The sequence below is a fragment of the Marmota flaviventris genome, chromosome 4 (genome assembly GCF_047511675.1).
Source record: "Marmota flaviventris isolate mMarFla1 chromosome 4, mMarFla1.hap1, whole genome shotgun sequence".
NCBI lineage: Eukaryota > Metazoa > Chordata > Mammalia > Rodentia > Sciuridae > Marmota > Marmota flaviventris.
In genome coordinates this window covers 49,935,265-49,957,015 of record NC_092501.1, presented here as the reverse complement: position 1 = coordinate 49,957,015, position 21,751 = coordinate 49,935,265, and the positions used below count along the sequence as shown (strand labels likewise).

Below are 21,751 nucleotides of genomic sequence, written 5' to 3'. Positions count from 1 at the left end.
ATGAACATTTTAATCAGTAGCTTTGCCATTTGACACATGGGTATTGTGGAACAGAATTTCCAGTTCTGGCTGCCTGTGAGAAATTGTAGTTTGAATGCTGCATTTTTTTTTTTTAACAAAAAAATAGTGCAGTGTTGCTTGTGGCTCTAATTTAATGGGTCAGGGTGTTTATGATGGCCTGGAGCCAAATTCAATTATTATATTGTAAAAGAGGCTCTGAATAATCTCCAATTAGCAAGCAGGATGGCTCCCAACATTAATAAAGACATTTAAAGACTTGCCACCGGGTTAGTATTTCAAATTTTGACAATGCCTGTAATTAAAAATTTTTAAAAATAAAAAATAAAGGCTACATTGTTAGTTAATCCTGGTTTAATTTTAAGAGCTTGTTGATACCAGGAGGATTCAGTTATTCTTTCCTAAGGGAATAATGATTAAGAATGATTAAGAATGATTAAGAAAACTGATTTGTGGAAACTTTGGGAGTGAAAACCAGGACAGTTGTTTATCCGTTGGTCAGGCTGCATTCTGATCCTGCATCCTTTTTGTCCAATGAGAACTTGAAGTTTTTTTGTCCTTCTTGCCATCTGATAGCTTTGTAGAATTACAGGATAACGCAAAATAACAGCAAAAAACATTAGACAGGGGTTGGGGTTGCGGCTCAGTGGTAGAGCGCTTGCCTCGCATGTGTGAGACACTGGATTTGATTCTCAACACTGCATATAAATAAATGAATAAAATAAAGATCCATCAACAACTAAAATATATTTATTTATATAATTTTTTAAATATATATATTTTTAACACAGTGCCTTTATTTTTATGTGGTGCTGAGGATTGAACCCGTGTCCCAACCGTGCTAGGCGAGCACTCTACTGCTGAGCCACAATCCCAGCCCCTAAAAAATATATTTAAAAAATTAGACATCAGGGGCTGGGGTTGTGGTTCAGTGGTAACATCCTTGCCTCGAATGTGTGAGGCACTGGGTTCGATTCTCAGCACTGCATATAAACAAATAAATAAATATCTAATAAATATAATAAATATATAATAAAATATTTTTTTAAAAAATTAGACATCGTTGAATCTCATTCCCTTGTTTAAAAAGATAGTTTAGTGAAAAGGCTTAATTTACTGGGGCTTCTCTCAGTTTAGGATTAAACATGCGTTTGCTGTGGCAAACACCTCTGAGTGATTTTTAAGCAAATTAGTTAACCTCCTGTGCCTCTGATCCTGGTCTGTAAAATGGAATAGCAAATGGTAGCTGTCTCCTGAAGTTGTTATAAGAATTGAATGAGATAATAAAGAGTACCTGACTTGTAGCATGTACTCAATTAAAATTTTAAAAATTTTAAGGAGAAAACTGAATGAAATCAAATGACTACTGCAAAGGCAGAAGAAAGAAAAAGGGACTTATGTTTATTTGGCACCTGTCATCCACCAGGCTCTGTTCCAGGCAATTTACATGTAAATTTAGCCCTAAGCAATATAACTTTTTCCACTTTACTGGTAAGGAGACTGAGGCTCAAAGAGATTGTTACTTAGCTAAGGACATAGAGCCTAGTAATAACAGGGTGAGGTGAGATTGAGACTGCCTTATTCCAAAGCCCCAATTGTTTCTCCATTACTGTTACCTTCCAGAATGGGGAAAAGGAGTTTTCCTAATATGAAAATGGGTTGCTATTCAAAAGTTCATTTACAAATTAGTTGTTTGGAGTTATTTTCCCATAGAAACAATGTTATAAATGGTGGGTACATGTCTGGATTTATCTATAAAAGCTACAGTGTAATTGCATTTTTGACATTTGGGAACTAAAACTTTTTAAAAAACATGTTTGCAATCTATCTATTAAAACAAGAGAAAAAAACCACAAAAAATCAATTACATTTAACATTTTTATGGAATAATACTTTGAAAAAAACAGATTTGCTTGAGGGCAGTGAAAAAGGTTTATGCTGTTTTGATTTCTGGTGGGATTTCCAGGATACTTTATTGGTCTAGACCTTTGTAGCATATTCACAGCTATTATTTCCCTTTATTTATAATCACACATGAGATAGGGCCAGTGGTAGGGTCATTGGATTGCTCTCAGCAATATTTAGCTTTCCTTTTTTGTTGTTGTTTTCATCAGTTTTTTTAATGGCATATGGGAGTCTAGCTGGTCATCTTAATATAGTCATGAGAGTAGTATTAGAATTCGTAGGTGTATTGAAAATATTATGAAAATAAAATAATGATGGTTTTCCTGAGTTAATTGTTCAGCAATTAGAAGGAATGGAGATGTTAAAGAAAGTGTGTGGGCAGATATGAAGTTAGTTAAATGTTAACTTACTTTGCTACTTGTCTATATCATTTTCCTTATTTCAGTGGGCACTTATTTTCTGAGCATTTGTTATGTATAGAAATCCATCTGTTTTGCCTCAGATCCATACTGCTAGATGGGAAAACATACGAACAACATGAAAAAAACAAGGGAATAAAGCACCCCAAACAAATCAAGATGCTCCAATAACCGAATCCACTGAAAACACAGTAGAAGTAATGTCAGAGAAGGAGTTTAGAATGTGTGTAAACTGATCTGTGAAGTAAAGGATAGTGTAAGGAATAAAATCAAAGAGAAAACACAGGATTTGAAAGATCACTTCAATAAAGAGTTAGAGATTGTGAAAAACAAAAAACAAACAAACAAAAAAAAACAAGCTGGAATTTCTTATTGATGGATCACTAAACCAGATGATGGTGTTAATTTGAACTTAAAAATTATTTTCAAACTGAATGTTCTCTAAACATTAGCAATTTGAAGCATTTACTAAGATTATATTTAGCTCATCCAATGATCTTTTTCTCCCTACCAGTATTTATAAATATGTAATGGTTATTTAGTTATAACTAGTGAGAATAATACTGAATTCTCATTTAAGTAATTATTCCAATAACTAAATAAGTTGGAAATAACTAAAGGAGATTAGGAATGAAAAACACTACTTTCATGTTCCCATGAAAACTGCTTAATTTCCTATCAGTAAAAGCGGGAGTAAAGGGTGGGAGTTGGGGGATATTTATGTTATTTGCTTATGTGTGTTTGAAACTGATATGGAAATTGGTTTAAGAAAGTTTAAGTCACTTTAAATAGGATTCGATACATTACTCTTAAGTATGGGAATGTTAGTCACTTAAATATCTTGCTTGCAAGTTAGTAGTGTGCTTGAAACACAGGAAATGGAACCAAGGAGCCCAGATTCAAATTCAAATTCTGTAACTCTTAGAGAAATAATATCTCTAAGTTTCATTTCTAAAATGAAGACTTTGGAGTAGATTGCCACATTCTTTTTCATTCGATAGTTTTCAGTCTGAAATGGAAGGAACTCATCTTGTGTTTCTTTGAGGGAATTTGGGAGAAAGTGAGTAGTGAGAGGACATTTCTCTGTGCTGAGGACCTGCTTTCCTGTTATTTGTTGGTTCTCCAGAAGACAATTGTAAAGTGGTTGTAAAGTCTACAGAAAAATCTTGAGTTGAGGAAGAGAGTATTTGTAGACTGGAAGCCTTTCACAGTACCTTCCTAAATAGGGATCTGGTAAGCAAGACTGCTCTGCTAACATTTATCTAGCCTTAATTGATACACTCAATCTCAGAGGTCAGTTAGAACAAACAGCTGCTGCAAAGTCAGCTCAACTTTAGTTCTAGGGAAATGATGTGGCATCAAATCCAAATCAGCTTGTTGACATTAGAACTTGTCACCAACATGGTTCATCTGTTGAACCCATGTGACTTTGTTCTCATTGATGTACACAGAGATTAATTTTTTTGGAATTGGTCAAAATTTGAATCTTCAGGCACTGGTGGTTTTTCATCGCCTTATAAATTGTTATTTACCAAGAATATTATTGATACATTTTAGAATCTTTCCTGTATTGTTCTGATTATGAAGGCAATGTATACTTTTTTTTTTTAATTTGGAAAGTACAGAGAAGGATTAAAAAGAAAACAAAAATTATATGCATGATTTTTTCCCATGTTTCAATCATTGTTTTCTGTGAATGTATATTTGGAGAATACTAGGATATTTTGTCATTAGTGAAATAACTGAGGGTTAAGTAAAATTTCAATTAACATTTATGATATTGGGGAGCTTGGCTAATGCACTGTGTTAATTAAGATTGAATCTTGTTGGGCTGGGGTATTGCTCAGTGGTAGAGAGCTTGCTTAACATGTGAGGTGTGAGACCTGGGTTTAATCCCCAGTAAAACACACACACCCACACCCCCCCCACACACACAAATAAATAAATAAACAAACAAACAAATAAATAAGTAAATCTTTTTTATCCAGAAGGTTGAGGCAGGAGGAGGATGGTAAATTTGAGGCCAGCTCTGGCAACTTAGTGAGATCCTCTCTCAAAGTTGGAGGGAAAGAAAAAAAAAACAAGGTGGGGGTGGAGGTGCTGCTGGGGATGCAGCTCTGTAGTAGAGTGCCCCTGAGTTCCATCTCTGGTACCTGTTGCAGAGGGGTGAAAAGAGAAAGATTGAATTTTTAAATTTTTTTTTGTAGTTGTAGATGGACAGAATGCCTTTATTTTATTTGTTTATTTTTATGTGGTGCTTTTTTGTAGTTGTAGATGGACAGAATGCCTTTATTTTATTTGTTTATTTTTATGTGGTGCTAAGAATTAAACCCAGTGCCTCACACGCACTAGGCAAGTGCTCTACCACTGAACCATAGCCCCACCCCAGCCCCAGAAAGATTGAATTTTGCTTTTGAATCAGAGGGCACAAACTTGGATGCCTGCAGGAGCCAAATAGGCAATGAGTGAATTAAGACTCTGAGAAGACTGTGGTAAGTTAAAACTGAGGCTTTAGCTGGAGAAGTTACTATCTCTAGCTAATTGCTTTCATTTGGAGATACTTGAGCCTAATGTTATCAGATCTTCCTAATTTTTAAGGAAGTCCAGTAATTTTGATTTCCTTTTAAATACGAAACTTCTCATTTAAAAAAATACTGCAGGTCAAACAAAATAGGTCTGGGTGTTACACTTGGCCTTTGTACTCCATTTTGTCACTCCTGACATAAATACTTCTCAGTTTCTCATAGAAACTTTTATTAAATAAAATATTTTAGAGAAGAGTTGGAGAAGGAGTTTCTGAACTGAAAATTTTCACTCTGTAGAGACACTGAGAGAGTTGCTTAGTATGGAAATGGTAAACCCAGATAAAGGGATCAGATGATGAGATAGCTGAGTGAAATGGGCTGGATGTTAAGAGAGTGAGTCATACAGGAATTATATTCCCCATAAGGAATATTTGAATTCCAACGATTATTTTTTCCTGCTGCAATGCAGATCCAGTGTGGCCTGATCTTCTGATATTTCAAGAAATATCAGGAATTTGGATCCCTGTGAAACATCTTGATTTTAAAAAACAGTCTGGATCAAAGAAAAATCACCCCTGTCCCATTCTATTCAATGGACATATAATTTGCAGCTTTTGGCCTTGATTACTGTTTCCTAAGAAAGCCCTACAAATTCTAATTTCATTATAAATTAATATATATTGATAAAGAATTTGGAAATGGTAGATTAAACAAAATGAAACAGATTTCCTGACTAATGTTTATCTTAGATCCTTAAATGTGCTAATGTGCCCTATAAATTCCGCAGTAGATATGCCCATCACCCAGAGTTATATTTCTGTCTCCACTCATTTCTCCCATTACCTCTTTTATTTTGAGGTGGAGGTGAACTTCTTCCTGGTGAAGGTTAGTCTCTCCAGATTTTGTTCCTATCTCTCCATGGTCCTTGCTTCAGAACCAATTTCTGGTTTCTTGCTTCTTTTCCTTTAGTCTATCAACATGCTTGGTTTTGTCCTAATAAAGTAAATACGCTTTACTTTAATGCTTGGTTTTCTCTATTAAAGTAAATATAATTTCTTATGCCAGACATAAAAATTAACCCCAAATGGAACATAGATCTAAATGTAAGAGCTAAAACAAGAAACTTCTTAGAATCAAACCTAGGTGAAAGTCTTTATGACTTTGGGTCAGGTAAAACCTTCTTAGATCCTACACCCAAAACATAAGCAACAAAATAAAAAAAAAACAAAACAGAATTTGACTTCATAAAAATTAAGAACTTTGGTGCTACAGAAGCCATCATCAAGAAAACGTAATGTATATCTGAAAATAACAACTAAAAATTTTTTTTAAAAAAAGGAAAAGAAAATTTAAAGACAACTTACAACTTGGGAAAATATTTGCAGAAACAGATAAATCATTTAAAATGAAGGCAAAGAATTCAATTAGACATTTTCCCAAAGAAGATGTACAATTGATCAATAAGCACATATAACAATGCCCAATACTGTTAGCCATCAGAAATATGTAAATAAAGACCATAGTGAGACACCATCCACTAGATGGCTATAATAAAAAAGACAGATAATAACAAGTGTTGCTGAGTATGTAGAAAAATTAGAACCCACATACATTTACTGGTGGGAATGTTAAATAGTGCAGCCTTTTTGGAAAATAGTCTAGCATTTCTTTGTTTTACATAGAACTATCACATCCATAAGCATTAGGTTTTTGTTGCTATAATGAAATATGTAAGGCAGATTATTTATGAAGAAAAAGAGGCTTATTTAGTTAACAGTTTTAGAGACTCAAAGTCCAAGATTGGAAGGTCTCATTTGTTCAGGTTCTGGTGAGGTGAGGCAGAACAAGGTGAGCATGTCAGGGAGCAAAAGATCCCATTTCAGTATAAAAAGGCAGGGAGAGAGAGACCTTAGTCAGGCTCAGGTTTTTATAACATGCTCTGGAGAGAACTCATGCTTAGACTAATCTTCTCTTCTGAGGGCAGTTCCTCCAATGATCCAAGAATCTTCCAGGAGGTCCCACCTCTTATACACCACTGAGGCTGGGGTGTAGCCGAGTGGTAGAGTCCCTGCTCAGTATGCTTAAAGCCTTAGATTCAATCACCAGCACCAAAAACCAGATTCTGTGCCATCTTTCATAATCGTAATGGGGAGCAAACTTTGAACACATGAAACCTACCAGGGTAAACCACTTCCAAACAATAGCACCATATGACCCACCAATTCAATACCTGGGTATATTGACCAAGGCAAATGGAAACATGTCTATATAAAATCTTGTACACTAATAGCAGCATATTCATAAGAGCCAATACATGAAAACACTTTAGATGTCTATGAACTGATGAATGGATAGACAAAATATGGTATAACCTTACAATGGCATGTTATTTGGCAATAAAAATAAATGAAATACTGATAGATGCTACAGCATGAAAGAAGCCTGTCACTAAAGAGCAGATATTATGTGATTCCATTTATATCAAGTGTCCAGAATAGGCAAATCTATAGTGACAGTGGATTAATGATAGCCTTATATTGGGTGGAGGTGGAGAAAGGTTTAGGTTGAGGGGCAGTAATGATGATGGTTACTGGGTTTCTTTGGGGGTGGTGAAAATGTTCAAAATTGATTCTGGTGATGGTTGCATACCTGGGCATATGCATATACTAAAACCCATTAACCTCTCTCTAGCAGTTAATACTATTGACTGTTCTTGAAACTCTATTCCTTGGCTTCGCCTCCCCCCCCCCCCCCAATCAGGGATTGAACTCAGGGGCACTTAACCACTGAGCCATATCCTCAGCCCTATTGTGTATTTTATTTAGAGATGGGGTCTCACTGAGTTGCTTAGTGCCTTACTTTTACTGAGGCTGGCTTTGAACTCAAAATCCTCCTGCCTCTACCTCCCAAGCTGCTGGGATTACAGGCATATGCCACTGCACCTGGCCTATTCCTTGGCTTTTGTGACGTAACTCCACTATTCCTTCCTCCTACCCCCATCTCAGACATTTCCTTCTTGGCTCTTATCACCAGTTTTTTTTTTTTTTTTCCTTTTCCCTAGAACTGGGAATTGAACCCTGAACCCAGTACTCTTCCACTGAGCTGCCCTCCGAGCCTTTTTTTTTTTTGAGACAGACTCTTGCTGAGTTGTCTGGATAGCCTTTGATTTAACAATACTCCTGCTTTAGGCTTCTGAGTAGCCAGCATTACAAGGGTGCTGCCACCATGCCTGGCTACCAGCTTGTTCTTTAACCAGTTACTCATCTATTTTTTTTCTTTGTTTGTTGGTTGGTTTTGCTTTTTTGTTGTTGTTGGGTTTTGACCTCATTTATTGTCCATGGATTTTAGAACCATCTGATTTTTACTTTCAAATCCATTTTTCCAGTCAGGAGTGAACCGAGGAACCATCAACTCAGTTATTTATTGAACATCTTCATTGGAACATCCTGGTGTTAATTCCTTTCCTCCCTTGTATGACCTACTGACAAAATCACTTGAGTCAGGAGCCAGGGAGTCAACCTAGATTTCTCTTTACCCTCCATATGGTGTGAGTATCATGTAGATGCATCTCTTTCTCTGTCCTCTTAATCTCCATCCACATTGCTGCTGCTTAGTTCATCTTTATCTTTCATTAAGACTCCAAACTCCATGAGATCAGGGGCCATATGTGTTTTATTCATCACTGACTATAATTTGTATGTTATATAAATTCTTTGTTGGTTGAGTAAATAAACATAGATTAACTTGTGTTTCTAGTTTTCTTCACTCTGGTCTATTTTTTTTTTCCAACATTTTTTTATGCCTTTATTTTTCACATGGATCAAGGATCGAACCCAGTGCCTCTCAAGTGGTAGGCAAGGCTCTACCAATGAGCGACAACCACAGCCCCTGGTCCTTTCTTGCTGTTGGATTTTTCTGTTTGAAATTCAAACTTAATAGTGTCTTTTGCTGATACACATTAAATAATTTCTCATTGCTTAGCAGATAAAGTCTAAGCCCATTGCATTGTATGAAAGGCTTTCTATGATGTGACCCCTTTCTGCTTGTCCAACTTCATTTCCTCTCTATACCTCCTCTCTCTGTGTTCTTACCATGTGGATCTATGTTTCTTAAACTGGTCATGCTTTCACATATGTTGTTGCATTAATTAGAAAGCCCTCCTTTTAACCTCAAATCCCTTTTCTCCTGGAGAATTCTCATTCAGCTTTATTGGAGTTTCTTCTGTGAAACCTCCTGTACCTCACTGATAAATGTTTGAAACTTGGGAATAACTCGTTTTGAGTATACATTACAATTATTTTTTAAACATTGTCAACAAAGGGCAAGAACAGTATCATTCACTTTTTATGTGTATCCCATAGTGAAGATACAAAGCCTACCACATAGGAAAATACTCAGCAAATACTGATTAAATGAATAAGTTGGAAATCAGTGGATTAGAGTCCCAGATTTTCTTGATATTTGGCTTCTTAAACACTTGACTCTGGCTGGCCATTTGCAAATCATATAAAAAGGATATCAGCAAAGGAGCAGATGAATTATAAATCCATTATTCCTGTAGGAAAACAATTTGATGGTAGGACTTACCCACTATTATCTTTGAATGGCTTGTGCCTAGTAATGGACACATTTGTGTGTGAAAATGACCTTTAGTGTAATGGATTGATCAGCCTAAGACTAATGCCATAAGATGATGATTTGAACCCAAAGTAAATACAGGCATATAGGCACACATTTCCATGTCTGATCACAACCAACTGGTCATAATTGATAGGCCTTGTAGATTGTCACATTGTAAAGGCTTACATTTTTATTACATGTATTCTCTTACATAAATTTGCTAATAACCTTTTGTTTAAATACATTATGAAATTGCCCTGCTGCCTTTTAATGTAATTTCTAATAGTTACCACTTATACTGTACAGAATAGTAACAGAAGTCCTCCTAGCTGTGTTTTGTCTTAATGTTTTCTTAAATTTAGTCTACCTAAGAAAGACATCTACATTAACATATTTTTTAGTCCAGGTAGTAACTTGAGCTGGAGTGGTGCTATTTTCTTTTTTTCTGGAAAGAAACCAAATTTCTCTACATTTCTGAATCAAACTGAGTAGATTGTGATGAAAGGAGTAAAAATAAAAACAGCAGAAGGCAAAAGCCCTTCTACTTAAGAGTTTTGAACTGAAGTCACACGTTGAACAAAAGATATTTAAATTAACTGTTGAACAAAGTAAGAACTCTTCAAAAGAATCAGAGTTCCCTGCCAAGTCCTCTGAAAATGCCCCTAGGCCTCTTTCTCATTCTCTACTATTATTTCAGTTTATATGTCTAAGATATTTTATTTCTTATCTCATTCTCTTCCTACCACCTAGTGGGCACATAGTTGGCACTTAGTGCTGTTCATTGGATTGAATGGAATTGGGTCTCTGGAGTTAGTTTATTCTCTGAAGAAGAAACTAAAAGAGAAATAATTTTGTCCAGGAATAGAAACAACAAATCTGAATTCTCTGCAGTGGAATGAAATTTAAAAGTAATTAGATTATTCTGAAAGGATTAGTTTTAAATGGAAAACTTGGTCAGAACTTAGATTATAACTCAGACTTATTTGTTGTTTCTCTGCATTTCTTTTAACCCTTTAACATATAGGTCTTTTTCAGAGGGATAAGATTTAAGGATAAAAAATTCAAGCATTAACTTTAGTGGAATCCATAATTGTAAAATATAATATAAAACATATGGGAATAAAGAACTTTTAAATTTTATATTTATTAATTTAAAAAAAAATTTTGTGGTGCAGGGGATCAGAACCCAGGACCTTTTCATGCTACGCAAGTATTCTACCACTAGTCCCCGCATTAATAATTTTTTACATTGCTTGTTCCAAAAAGAACTTGAGGTAGTAAATGGGAACTTAAAGTAGAGGAGACAAGTTTAAAGGTATATTTCCTTTACCACAGAGCTAAAGGGTGGTTTGGTCAACCCATTATAGGTAAGTAAGGAGACACCTAGCGAGATCACATAATAGTAGGAGAAATATTTGAGTAATTACGTGACTTATTTGAGATCACTTGGTTATTTATTAGCTAAACTAGAATAAGAAACCAAAATACCAAATTCTGGCATGTATGAACATTTGGCTTAATAGGCCAGGTATTTTTGCTACACAGGTTTGAGACAGATTAGTTAAGATTATTACTGATCTGTTTGCAAAGTTGTAGCCTTTATTAGGAATCATACTTCACCATACTAAGTTGACCTGCAGGAATAATGTTTTCCCAGTTAGCAGAGCATTTTGTGAATTAACCCTTTATTAATTGTTTGTTCTACTCTATTTTTATTTGGAAAATATGGGTGCTATAGAAACATTCTGTTTTGAGGATGTGAGGAGAGAGGTGGAAAATGTATTTCCTGTCATCTCCTGATTGATGGCTTTGAAACTGGAAGCTTTGCCTGGTTTTCCTAGGCAGGCTTTGCCACTTGTTCAGAAATTAGGAGACATATTTCTTGTATATCTTTAGAAGCTTTTGTGTGTGTGTGTGTGTGTGTGTGTGTGTGTGTGTGTGTGAAGAGGGTGCTGGGGATTGAACCCAGGGCCTTGTGCATGCAAGGACTTTAGAAGCTCTTGATGTGATATTTCAGTGATAGAACACTGAATTGGCAAGATCAAGAACAGAATATGATAATCCTTCAATAAATGGGTAGGTCAAGCAAACATAATTCTTAGTATACATTCACTTCGTATACAGAGCCTTTCCCAGGCACACTGGACTTTTCTTTCTAGCCTCATTTCCTTTGCTGAAGCTACTCCAGCCTGTTCAGTAAACCATGTACTCAAACACATCTGACTTAACCCTTGCCATTTTTTTCTGATAGGAGGTAGTCCTGTGATGAGACCATAAGAAAAGCATAATAGAAGGTTGATAAAGCAACTGCGAAGAATGAATTAGAATAAGGAAGATTGTGGAGACAAGAATACTAATTTTGGAGATAGTGAAGTTTCCATGGATCTGAGTTGTCCAATATAATAGTTACATGTATCAGTTTGGATAAAATTGAAAATTCAGTTCATTGTTTGCACTAGCCACATGTGGCTAATGGCCATTGTGTTGGGCAATAGAGATTAAATAGAACCATTTCCATCCTAACAGAAAGTTCTATTGAACATTACTGCCAAAAATCAACTCCCTAAGTGAAAATCACATTCGTTCTTCATAGTTATATTTTATGTGTTACACCTTAAAAACTGGGCTGTTTGTCATACCTAACCCAATTCTAGGCTGGGTGTTTTCAGAGTTAGAGAGATTGTAGATACTATCACTACAAGTATAAATGCAGCTTAGAATAACAAAGTAAAACTTAGTGTCCATCACTTAAATACTTAAGAGTAGCTTCTAAATAAGTAACACTTGAGCATACTGTTATTATTCTCTTCTCTTTCCCCACCTACTCCTCTCCTTGCAAAAGAGGCACAAACTAATTAAATATAGTTCCTTTCTACTTACTTCTACGGGGGGCAGAGTATTTTCTATTTGCAAAATTGTTTTAATGATTTTGCCTGGTGTGATCATGATTGTTTTATCTTATGATAAATCTTTCCTATATATCAACCTTCCAGTATTGCTGTTATTTTTTTATTTTTTATTTTTTTGTACCAGAGATTGAACCCAGGGGCCCTTAACCACTGAGCCCCATCCCCAACCCTTCTTTTACATTTTATTTAGAGACAGGGTCTTGCTAAGTTGCTTAGGGCCTCACTAAGTTGCTGAGACTGGCATTGAAGTTGCAATCCTCCTACCTCAGCCTCCCCAGCCACTGGGATTACAAGTGTGCACTCACACCCTTGGCTCAGTGTTCTGGTTTTGAAAACATTTCATTTAATTGACCTAGAAGTCATTTCTAATTTTTCTTCATCTTAGTCTAGTCCATAGTCTACTCCGTATCCTCCATCCTACCCAGTCCAAGAACAAGTTCTAATAATGGTTCTTTCCCCCAAAAGATATAATAATTCTGTTCTTTTTTTCCATTTCCATTTTCACATCTTGTTTTAAGTCACTCTTTCTCTCCTGAATGATTGCAGTAGCCTGTTAATTGCCCCCTAAGTTCTCCACATAAAAGGCAAAGCCATCTTTTACAAGCAAAATCACATCATACCAATTTCTTGTTTAGGACTTCTCTTGCTGTTGTCCTTAAAAAGGATTCCAACACCTCATCCTGGCCTGAAAGGCTCCTTGTGACCTGGCTCTGGACTTACCTGATCTCATCACCACATGGCGCTTCCCTTTTTTCCTAAGCTTCTTTGGCCTCCTTTAGATTTTCTAAGTACACTCCATCTTTCCTGCCTCAGGGCCTTTTTCTTGCTACTTCCTCTGAACTGCTCTCGCCCAGCTCTTGCATGAATGCTTTCTTCTTAGCTTCAAAGTCTCAACTCTGAGGTTATTTCTTGAGGAAAGATTGCTTTGTCTATTCTTTCTAAAGTAGACTCCCACTACTTCCACCCCTTACTCTATACCATCACCCTGATCATTATCTGGAGTTCTATCATTTGTTTAGAGAACACCTTAATATTACTCTTAAAATTAAAAAATTATATTGCTACAATTTTCTTCCTCCCCAGGTATTCTGACTACCCCTACTAGAATATAAGTTCCATGAGGGCAGGAAACCGTTTTTTATTTTCTGCTCTATTCCCAGTATCTAGAACAGTGCCTGACACTTGTAGTTTTCTCAATAAAAGTTTCATAATACTGAAAAACTAACAACTTTCCAAAGGAGATTTAAGAAGAACTCATCTCTCTCTCTTCCCTCCTTGTTCTCTGTGTCTCTGTCTCCCTGCCTGCACATGAAAGGAAGCTCCATGTGTCTTACATGTGAACATCCTTCTAGGCTGTTCATACTTAATATGAACCAGTGACTTCTAGGCTAAACCTCATCTTTTTACTTCATGAAGTTGTGATCCACAGTTTTTTTGAATGGTTAGTTTCAGCTGGAAAACATAGTGAACAGTACATCTGGAAATATTCTGTCATGCTTGATCTGAGAAACTGTAGAGAACCAGCTGCTGATTTGAAAGGCTTTTATTACGATACAGATAGTCTATTGTCTACAGAAGTACTGGCTATTGCACAGTAGTGTGTGTGTTGCTTTTTCTGAGCTATTAGCTTGAGAGAAAAAACTTGTATTCAGTAATTTATGCATGACTTGTATTCTCTAAGAATGGTTTATTGTGCTGTTCTATTTAGCTGATTTACTGTGCATTTAGGAATTTTTTTTACTCCATTTTCTTCTTCTTTGGACTCAAAAGTTAAGTGGCAAATAGGATTGAGATACTTTCCAATCTTCATTTAAAAAATTTCACAGGAGTAACCAATTTTCTTCCTCTACGGGTTTCTGCATTCAAATGTCATTTAAATTTATAACTCAGTATTTCTAGGTAGCTGTATATTGATAAAAATTGGTAAATTTCATCATTTACTATGTTAAAATTTACTTTTTATAGAGTACTTTATAATCATGACAGAATGGGAGAGAGATGATATCCAAGCCCTACACAGGAGGTGAAGAAAGTGAGGAGGTGTATCATTTGGGGTATAATGCATTCACATATATAATTTGATTAGTGTGACTTTTAATATTTTGATAATTTTTAACTTCATGTTTCTGGTGCTGAGTGTGAATATTTAAAAAAAATTTTACTATTACTATTTAGAAGATTTATGTAAAATGACAGATAATTTCTTAACTTTCAAGTAGGAAATAATTACACCTAACTAGCTTAGAGAACACCTTAATATTACTCTTAAAATTAAAAAATTATATTGCTACATTTTAAAAAATTTAGAAATAAACAGTGCAAATCCAAAGTTACTCAAAACTTCCTAAGCATTAATACAACTACTATTAACATTTTATTTTCTATTCTTTCAGTGTTGTATATATATAAATTTTGTTGTTTTTGTAATGATAGTATATTCGTTTTTATATGTCTTCTTTTATTTTTTTCAAACTGTATCCAGCTTTATTAAAGATACTTTTTATAAACAATCATGGTATTTCAGGCAGGACATGGGCAGACAATCGTTAACAGTATACAACAACTTTCAAACTCCCTTCTTGAATGGACTACCAAAATCAGAAAGCCATTATAAAACCCAATGAAGTCTTCATTTGATGCTCTGAATAGGGAAAGTTTAGAGTGAGGGTTGACATTTCACATTTAGCATGTTGTTTAACAACTTTTCACAAGCCGACCCTGACTTTCAGGAAATGAAAGGAAAATGGCAAAAATTATTAATCTGAAGATCCACAATCTAGAAAAGGAACTGCTGCTATTCTGAGGGACACTATTCTCAATGACGTCACTGGAAAGTCCAGATTGCCCCACACACTGGTAAAACCAATCGTTGGGAATCAGGTCCCAACAGGTCTGAGTTTAGGGGAGATAAGTCTATGCCGATGGCAGAGAGGGACAGGAGGACATACAGATGAGTTTGAGTTTTTCTATACCACAAGGCATTTGTGCCAAGGTGACTATATGTGCCAACATCCTCTTGGGAACAAAGAGGAAGTCTCTCAAAACTAGAAGGGAAAGGTGTTTTCCCCCCACAGCAATCCAGCTTTGGAGACATTCTACTAGTGACATATGCTCCTCCCCCCAAAAAAAAAACAAAACAACAACAATGAAGTGTTCTGTGTGCTAACAACATAGCTTAAAAAAAAAAAAGTAAAACAAAATTTTGCATTTTTATAAAACTTGATAAAAAATAGTATTTCAAACTGTACAGTCACCAGAAGTACACAGTTATCAAAACCGCACACACTTCACTTGGCATCTCCAGCACCTTCAGCTTTCTGTGCCTGGTCTGTTTTGGCATCTCCATTTTCTGCAGGTTTATTCCCATCCTTGCCAGTGTCAGCTTTTCCCTTTTCCCCTTTGAGTACCTTCTCTCCCTTCTTTGCAGGGGCCTTTTTAGGCTTGGGCTCTGGCTTTGGAGGAGCAGGTTTAGCAGACAACCTTGCAGATCTTCTCTGTGGTTCGTCTTTCACCTTGGCTTTATCTCCTTTAGTATCCCCTTCAGTCTTTCTCTTGGGCATGGTGGCTACGGCGCTGGACGCGGGGATGCAGCGGCGCGTGCTTTGGTCGGCCGGTGGTGGGGGGGGGCGGGGTGGGAGGGGGTTGGGGGGGTCGTTCTCACCTCTTCTTCTTCCTATATGTCTTCTTTTAAATGAAATATGTCATTTTTCTCATAGAGCTGAGTCTTTGACCATTGCTTTAATGGTCCCCATAATACTCAATCGGAAACTGTATCTTAATTTTTTAACTTTTCCTTTTTGTTGGATAAGTTATTAAAAAAGTGTTTTAGCTATTATAATTAATATCATTGTGAATACTTTTGTGAATATTGTTATTATCACATTTTTTATATTATTACTTATAGGGTATATTCTCATAAGTGGAATTCCTAAATGTGACCTTTTTTTGGCCTTTTCTAATATACACTAGCAAATAATTTTCTAAAGAGAATATATTAGTTGATATTGCCACTCACAGGGTTTAAAACTATTTGTTCTGTTGTTGCATTCAGATTATGTATTTTACTTTTTAAGTTGACCTATAATTAAGGGACAACATATTTTAATTTCACTTTTTAAAATTACTGTGAAGGGGGCTAGGGTTGTCACTCAGTGGTAGAGCACTTGCCTAGCATGTGTGAGGCACTGGGTTTGATTCTCAGCACCACATGAAAAAATAAATAAATAAAATAAAGGTATTGTGTTCAACTTTAACTAAAAAAAAATTAGTATGAAGGTGCATATTTTTATGTTTGATTTCTAATGTCAGAGTCATTTTAAATATTTTACCTCTGTTCCAATAACTTCTATTTTTTTTCTGTATAGGCATTTTAAACTACCACACTTTAATTTATATATTTCCTGTAATCTTTTAGAGATATAGCATTTTGCCAGTTAAACATATGTATAAGTCAGACCATGGTGGTATATATCCTAGTGACCTGGGAGGCTGAGGCAGGAGGATTGCAAGTTTGAGATCAGCGTCAGCAATATAGCAAGACCCTGTCTCAAAATAAAAAATAAAAACATGTTGGGATGAACCCAAGTACCATGTATAGTCATAAAGCTCTAATTAAAAAAACAATAAAAAATAAATATAAAAATGGCTGGGGATGTGGCTTAGTAGTAGAGTGATACTGGGTTCAGTCTCAAGCATGAGGGGATGACAAAAACATATACATATATATTCTTCTTTTTTTTTAAGTTGTAGATGAACATAATACCTTTATCTATCTATCTATCTATCTATCTATCTATCTATTTATATGTGGTGCTGAGGATCAAACCCAGTGCCTTACACGTGCCAGGCAAGTGCTCTACCACACAGCCCCAGACCCTGTACATATATATTCTTTTTTTTTTTTTTTTTTTTTGAGAGAGAGAGAGAAAGAGAGAATTTTTAAATATTTATTTTTTAGTTTTCGGCGGACACACATCTTTGTTTGTACGTGGTGCTGGGGATCGAACCTGGGCCGCATGCATGCCAGGCGAGCGCGCTACCGCTTGAGCCACATCCTCAGCCCCATATATATTCTTGATGATGAATTTCTCTTTTATTCTCACTATGCTCAGTGGTGTCTTCAAATTAGTTACTCTGTCGAAGGATTAATTCCATTTATGTTATCTAAGTATGTTGTGGAAGCATATTATAGGAGCAATCTTTTTTTTTTTTTTATCAGTTCAGAAGTTTAGGAGCAATCTTAATAATTCAAAAAACACAGAAATTGTCTTTGGATTCAGAAATTTCAATGATTGATTATGTCTTAAAGTATAAGTTTCAAATATATTTAAATAATAGTTTGTAAAAGTCTGAAAATTTGTATTTGAATTATGAATCTTTCCCTCTTGTAGGTTGGAAAAGAGACTGTTCAAACTACCGAGGATCAGATATTGAAGAGAGATATGCCACCCGCATTTATTAAGTGAGTAATTAAAATATTTTGTTGCTTGACAGAAAAATCTTGTTAGGAAAAGTAACTGATTCCAGGAATAACTTTTTTTTTTAAAAATATAAAACTTATGTTTACAATTGAAATGTCAAGTTTTGGTCTTTCAACCCTTCTTTTCCTACTATGTTGATTTTAGTCATTGGTGTCAGGCACTTTAGTCAAGTCCTAAGTAAAAGTGAAGACTGATGAAAGAGACACTTCCCCCATCCCCTAAAAAGAGTAGAACTTCTTGAAGACAAGACTATTAAACAAACTTAATAAAGCAATGCACCCCCCATGATTAGAAAAAACACTTAAAAAGAGAGTAAATTCACATGGCCCAAAACATAAAAAGGTTATCCATCTAAGTAGCTATTGAGGAAGTGCAAATTATTTAAATCCCTGAGTTAGAAAGTCTGATAACATCAGTTATCAATAAGGTTGTGGAACAGTCAACTGGATCTCTGTTAGTTGGAAATATAAATTGGTATGGAAACTTTGGAAAACAGTTTGGTGTTAGTAAAGTACAAGACAGGCAGCTTGAAAGTGTGTTCTCTGGAGATACTCAGGCATATATGCACAATAGAATTCACATAAAAATATTTATGTCATTTGTCAAGATGACCTCACTGATCTGTCTATAGGAGAATGGATTAAAACAATCATGGTATTATCATAAATTGGAATATTAATTGTATTAACAATAAGGAATGAGAATTTTTTACTTTAAAATATCTGAAGAATTAAAATGTTTTGTTTTTAAACAGCAGTGAATGAATCTTAAAATTTTTTGAAGGACATTCTATTGTCATATATAACTAATTAGAACAAATAAAAAGTTTTAAAAAAATTTTGAAGGAGGTTAGTGATAGACAAATAGTTCATTTATTTAAAGTTCAAAAACATGCAGGAAAAAAAAACTGCGGTTAGGGATGCCTATTTATATGGTCAAAAGACAAAGGTGAGTAAGGAATTAATTGTCAATAAAGTCAGGGTAGTGGTACCTCTGATGGATGAAGAGGTTTATATTTAGGGAGAGGCATACAGAAGCTTCTAAAGTGGTAATAATATTCTATTTCTTGACTTAAGTGATGAGCTTACAATGATAGTTGTTTTATAATTATTTGTCATTATAGTTTTATGTAATTTTCTGTATTTAGGTTATATATCACAATTTTGAATAAAAATGTTTCTATTTTTAATCTTCCTTGTGTTTTATTATTTTCATTGAATAGATGCAAAAGTTTTAGTCATTGATGTCTTATTTCTAACTTGAGTGGGTGTTTCTATGGAACTATATTTCTTCCAATTCATGTGTCAGGGAATAAGGTACTGGCATCATCTATTTTTTTGTAAATTTTATTCTGTGCATCTTTTTCTTCCTTCATTGGACTTGATGATCTCCAGTGTTTCTTCCAGCTATACCCTGTATGAGCCTACTTTGTTTATCTGCCATTCCATCACCATGATAATATTAAGATGAATAGTATGCTGTTAAATATATAATTAAACTTGCATTTGCCTTACATTAAAAATAACTGTAGCTTATACCAAGTTGCTACTAACCCACTGGAAGATAAAGAACGTTGTTGAGAGCCACAGACAAGTCAAGATGGTGCCTGGCACTTTGCCAAGAGGAGTGGTTTGAGAAGTAACGCCTGTGAGCCATTAAGATGATAGAGATTCCTTAATGATTGACTGCTGTGTCTAGATTATGTCAATTAAGTTAAGCTGTGTGTAATCATTAAGATGATGAGGATTCCTTATTGGTTGACTGCTGTATCTAGTTTATGTTAATTAAGAACAAGCTGTGTATTCAGTTATGTATATATACCCCTACTGTCCTACAATAAAGCGGCTCCCGCTGTATCAACCTTCACAAGTTGCTTCACAAGTCCTCCCCCCCCCCCCCCCCCCCCCGGGCTATTTTGCCCAGCCAGACTTCGGCGGCAGAGCGTGAGACTCTGAACAGAGAGTTTCAATATCAAGTAGGTGGTTGCATTAGATAACCTTCCAAAAAGTTTCTTTTAATAAGACACCTACCTGTTATTAAAAAGATTTTGGATACTGGAAGAAAAAAACTTACTGTTTTCCCCTTTTTGTGGTATTGGGAATTGAGTTCAGGGGCACTTTATCACTGAGCTACATCCCTGGCCCTTAATTTTTATTTTGAGATAGAGTCTTGCTAAATGCCCAGGCTGGCTCAAACTTGCAATCCTCTTTCCTCAGACTTCCAAGTAGCTGGAATTACAGATGCAGGCTACTATGCCTGGTCTTACTTTACTATTACAAAGATTTCAGATGCTACAAGAAAAAAAAAAAAAAAAAAGGAAAAAATCTTACTCTTTCATTAATATTGACATCCAAGTTTATAAATATAATTTGGCAAATGGATTTTTGTCAGGAAACTCATTTCTGCTCATTCTCAAAGATATATCCTTGAAATATGCTATGTATTCTCATAGGCTTCCTTGGAGACTTAGAAAAATTAAAGAAGTGTATGCCGTAGTTGTGATAAAATCTTCAAAGGAATAGGTAGCTAAAAACAAAACAAAATTTTCTTTGATCACCCTTGGTGGCAACTGGGACACCAACCCCTTTCTCTGTTAATTGGTAATTTAAAGAAAAGAATTATGCATTTATTCTTCCTTTCCTATATAAACTTTATTTCAGAGTAGCCCAATAGCCCTAGTTGATGAGGAGAATTCCATTCAATAAATATGGAAGGAAGACAGAATTAGAAAGTCATCATTGTATAACTTTTCTTGATAGAGTTGGTTTAGGTAGAGATATTTAGTGGATAAAACCATTCAGAGGTTTGAACCTCTTTTGTGCCATGGGGGAAAATCTTTGGCCCCATGGGCAATCTGGGAAAAATAGGGTATTATAAACAACTAAAAAATTTACTAGGCTGTTTACTTTAAAAATATATACTTAATATGCCACATTCTGAAATGTTACTTGAAAAATAGCCTAGAGTACAAACAACAATATAGTTGTGGTAATCAAATAGACTTAGAGGCAAATAAACATTGTACAGTTTAAAACATGATGGTTCTTTATGTTTTTCTTGCTTTTCTTAGAATGCAAATGAAGCAGAACACAGTAGATGACTGGACTTGTAGTGAGGAGGGGACATAGAGGGAAACAGATGGAAACAATTAATGACATCTTTGGAACTGTTGAGTAGGACATTCTTTTGGACTGTTTGCTTGATGTTTAGATGTTTCCAGGGCATGGCTGACCTAAGCTTCCTCTGTAGTTTTCTTTTACAAGGATTTCTAAATAGTGACTGCTTAAGGCAGCAATAACAAAGAAAATGTTTTACAAATTTATTGTTTTAAATCATTCTTTTCCTAGAATATTAGGATGTCAGGATTAGTGAAAACAGAAGATTCTTGGCATGTAGATAGATTTATACCTAAACCAACTGATACATATTTTAAGATTTTTCAGAAAAGAAATAGTGTTTTCAAAATCAAAGAACAGTCTTATTTGTATGACTGGCAATTAAGGGTGTTTTGGAAAATGTGTTAATATCAGTTAAAAATGATTGAGCATCCCTAATCCACAAATCCAAAATCTAAAATACTCTGAAATGTGAAACATATCTGATCCTGAACATTTTGGGGTATAGGATATTCAACCTGTATTTGAATGGTAATTTTCCGTGAGGGTCTTATAATGCTCAAAAGATGCCTTATTGTAAAAGAGAACCATTTTAATATAGAACAAGATTTACACTGTCACCGGAAAGCTTTTTCTTGGGTGGAGCTGAAGTTATTTTATCTCTGACTTCACAGGCCGATAAAATACACAGTTTACTAACTTTACCAAGATTGCAATGATAGCTACAGTGTTGCACAAGAGGTATACTGTTGCATGATG

At 35.2% G+C, this 21,751-nt stretch overlaps 1 protein-coding gene and 1 pseudogene across 2 annotated transcripts in view; one reads left to right on the top strand and one right to left on the bottom strand.

The window, feature by feature from the left end:
* Vcl (vinculin) overlaps positions 1–21,751 on the top strand; it is a 122,071-nt gene that overhangs the window by 22,479 nt on the left and 77,841 nt on the right. For both annotated transcript variants that reach the window (XM_027931159.2, XM_027931161.2), the window contains exon 2: positions 17,787–17,857. In XM_027931159.2, coding sequence (XP_027786960.1) covers positions 17,787–17,857 — 71 coding nt within the window. The remainder of the gene's footprint in view (positions 1–17,786; positions 17,858–21,751) is intronic.
* Positions 15,597–15,956, bottom strand: LOC114089350 (non-histone chromosomal protein HMG-17 pseudogene; annotated as a pseudogene).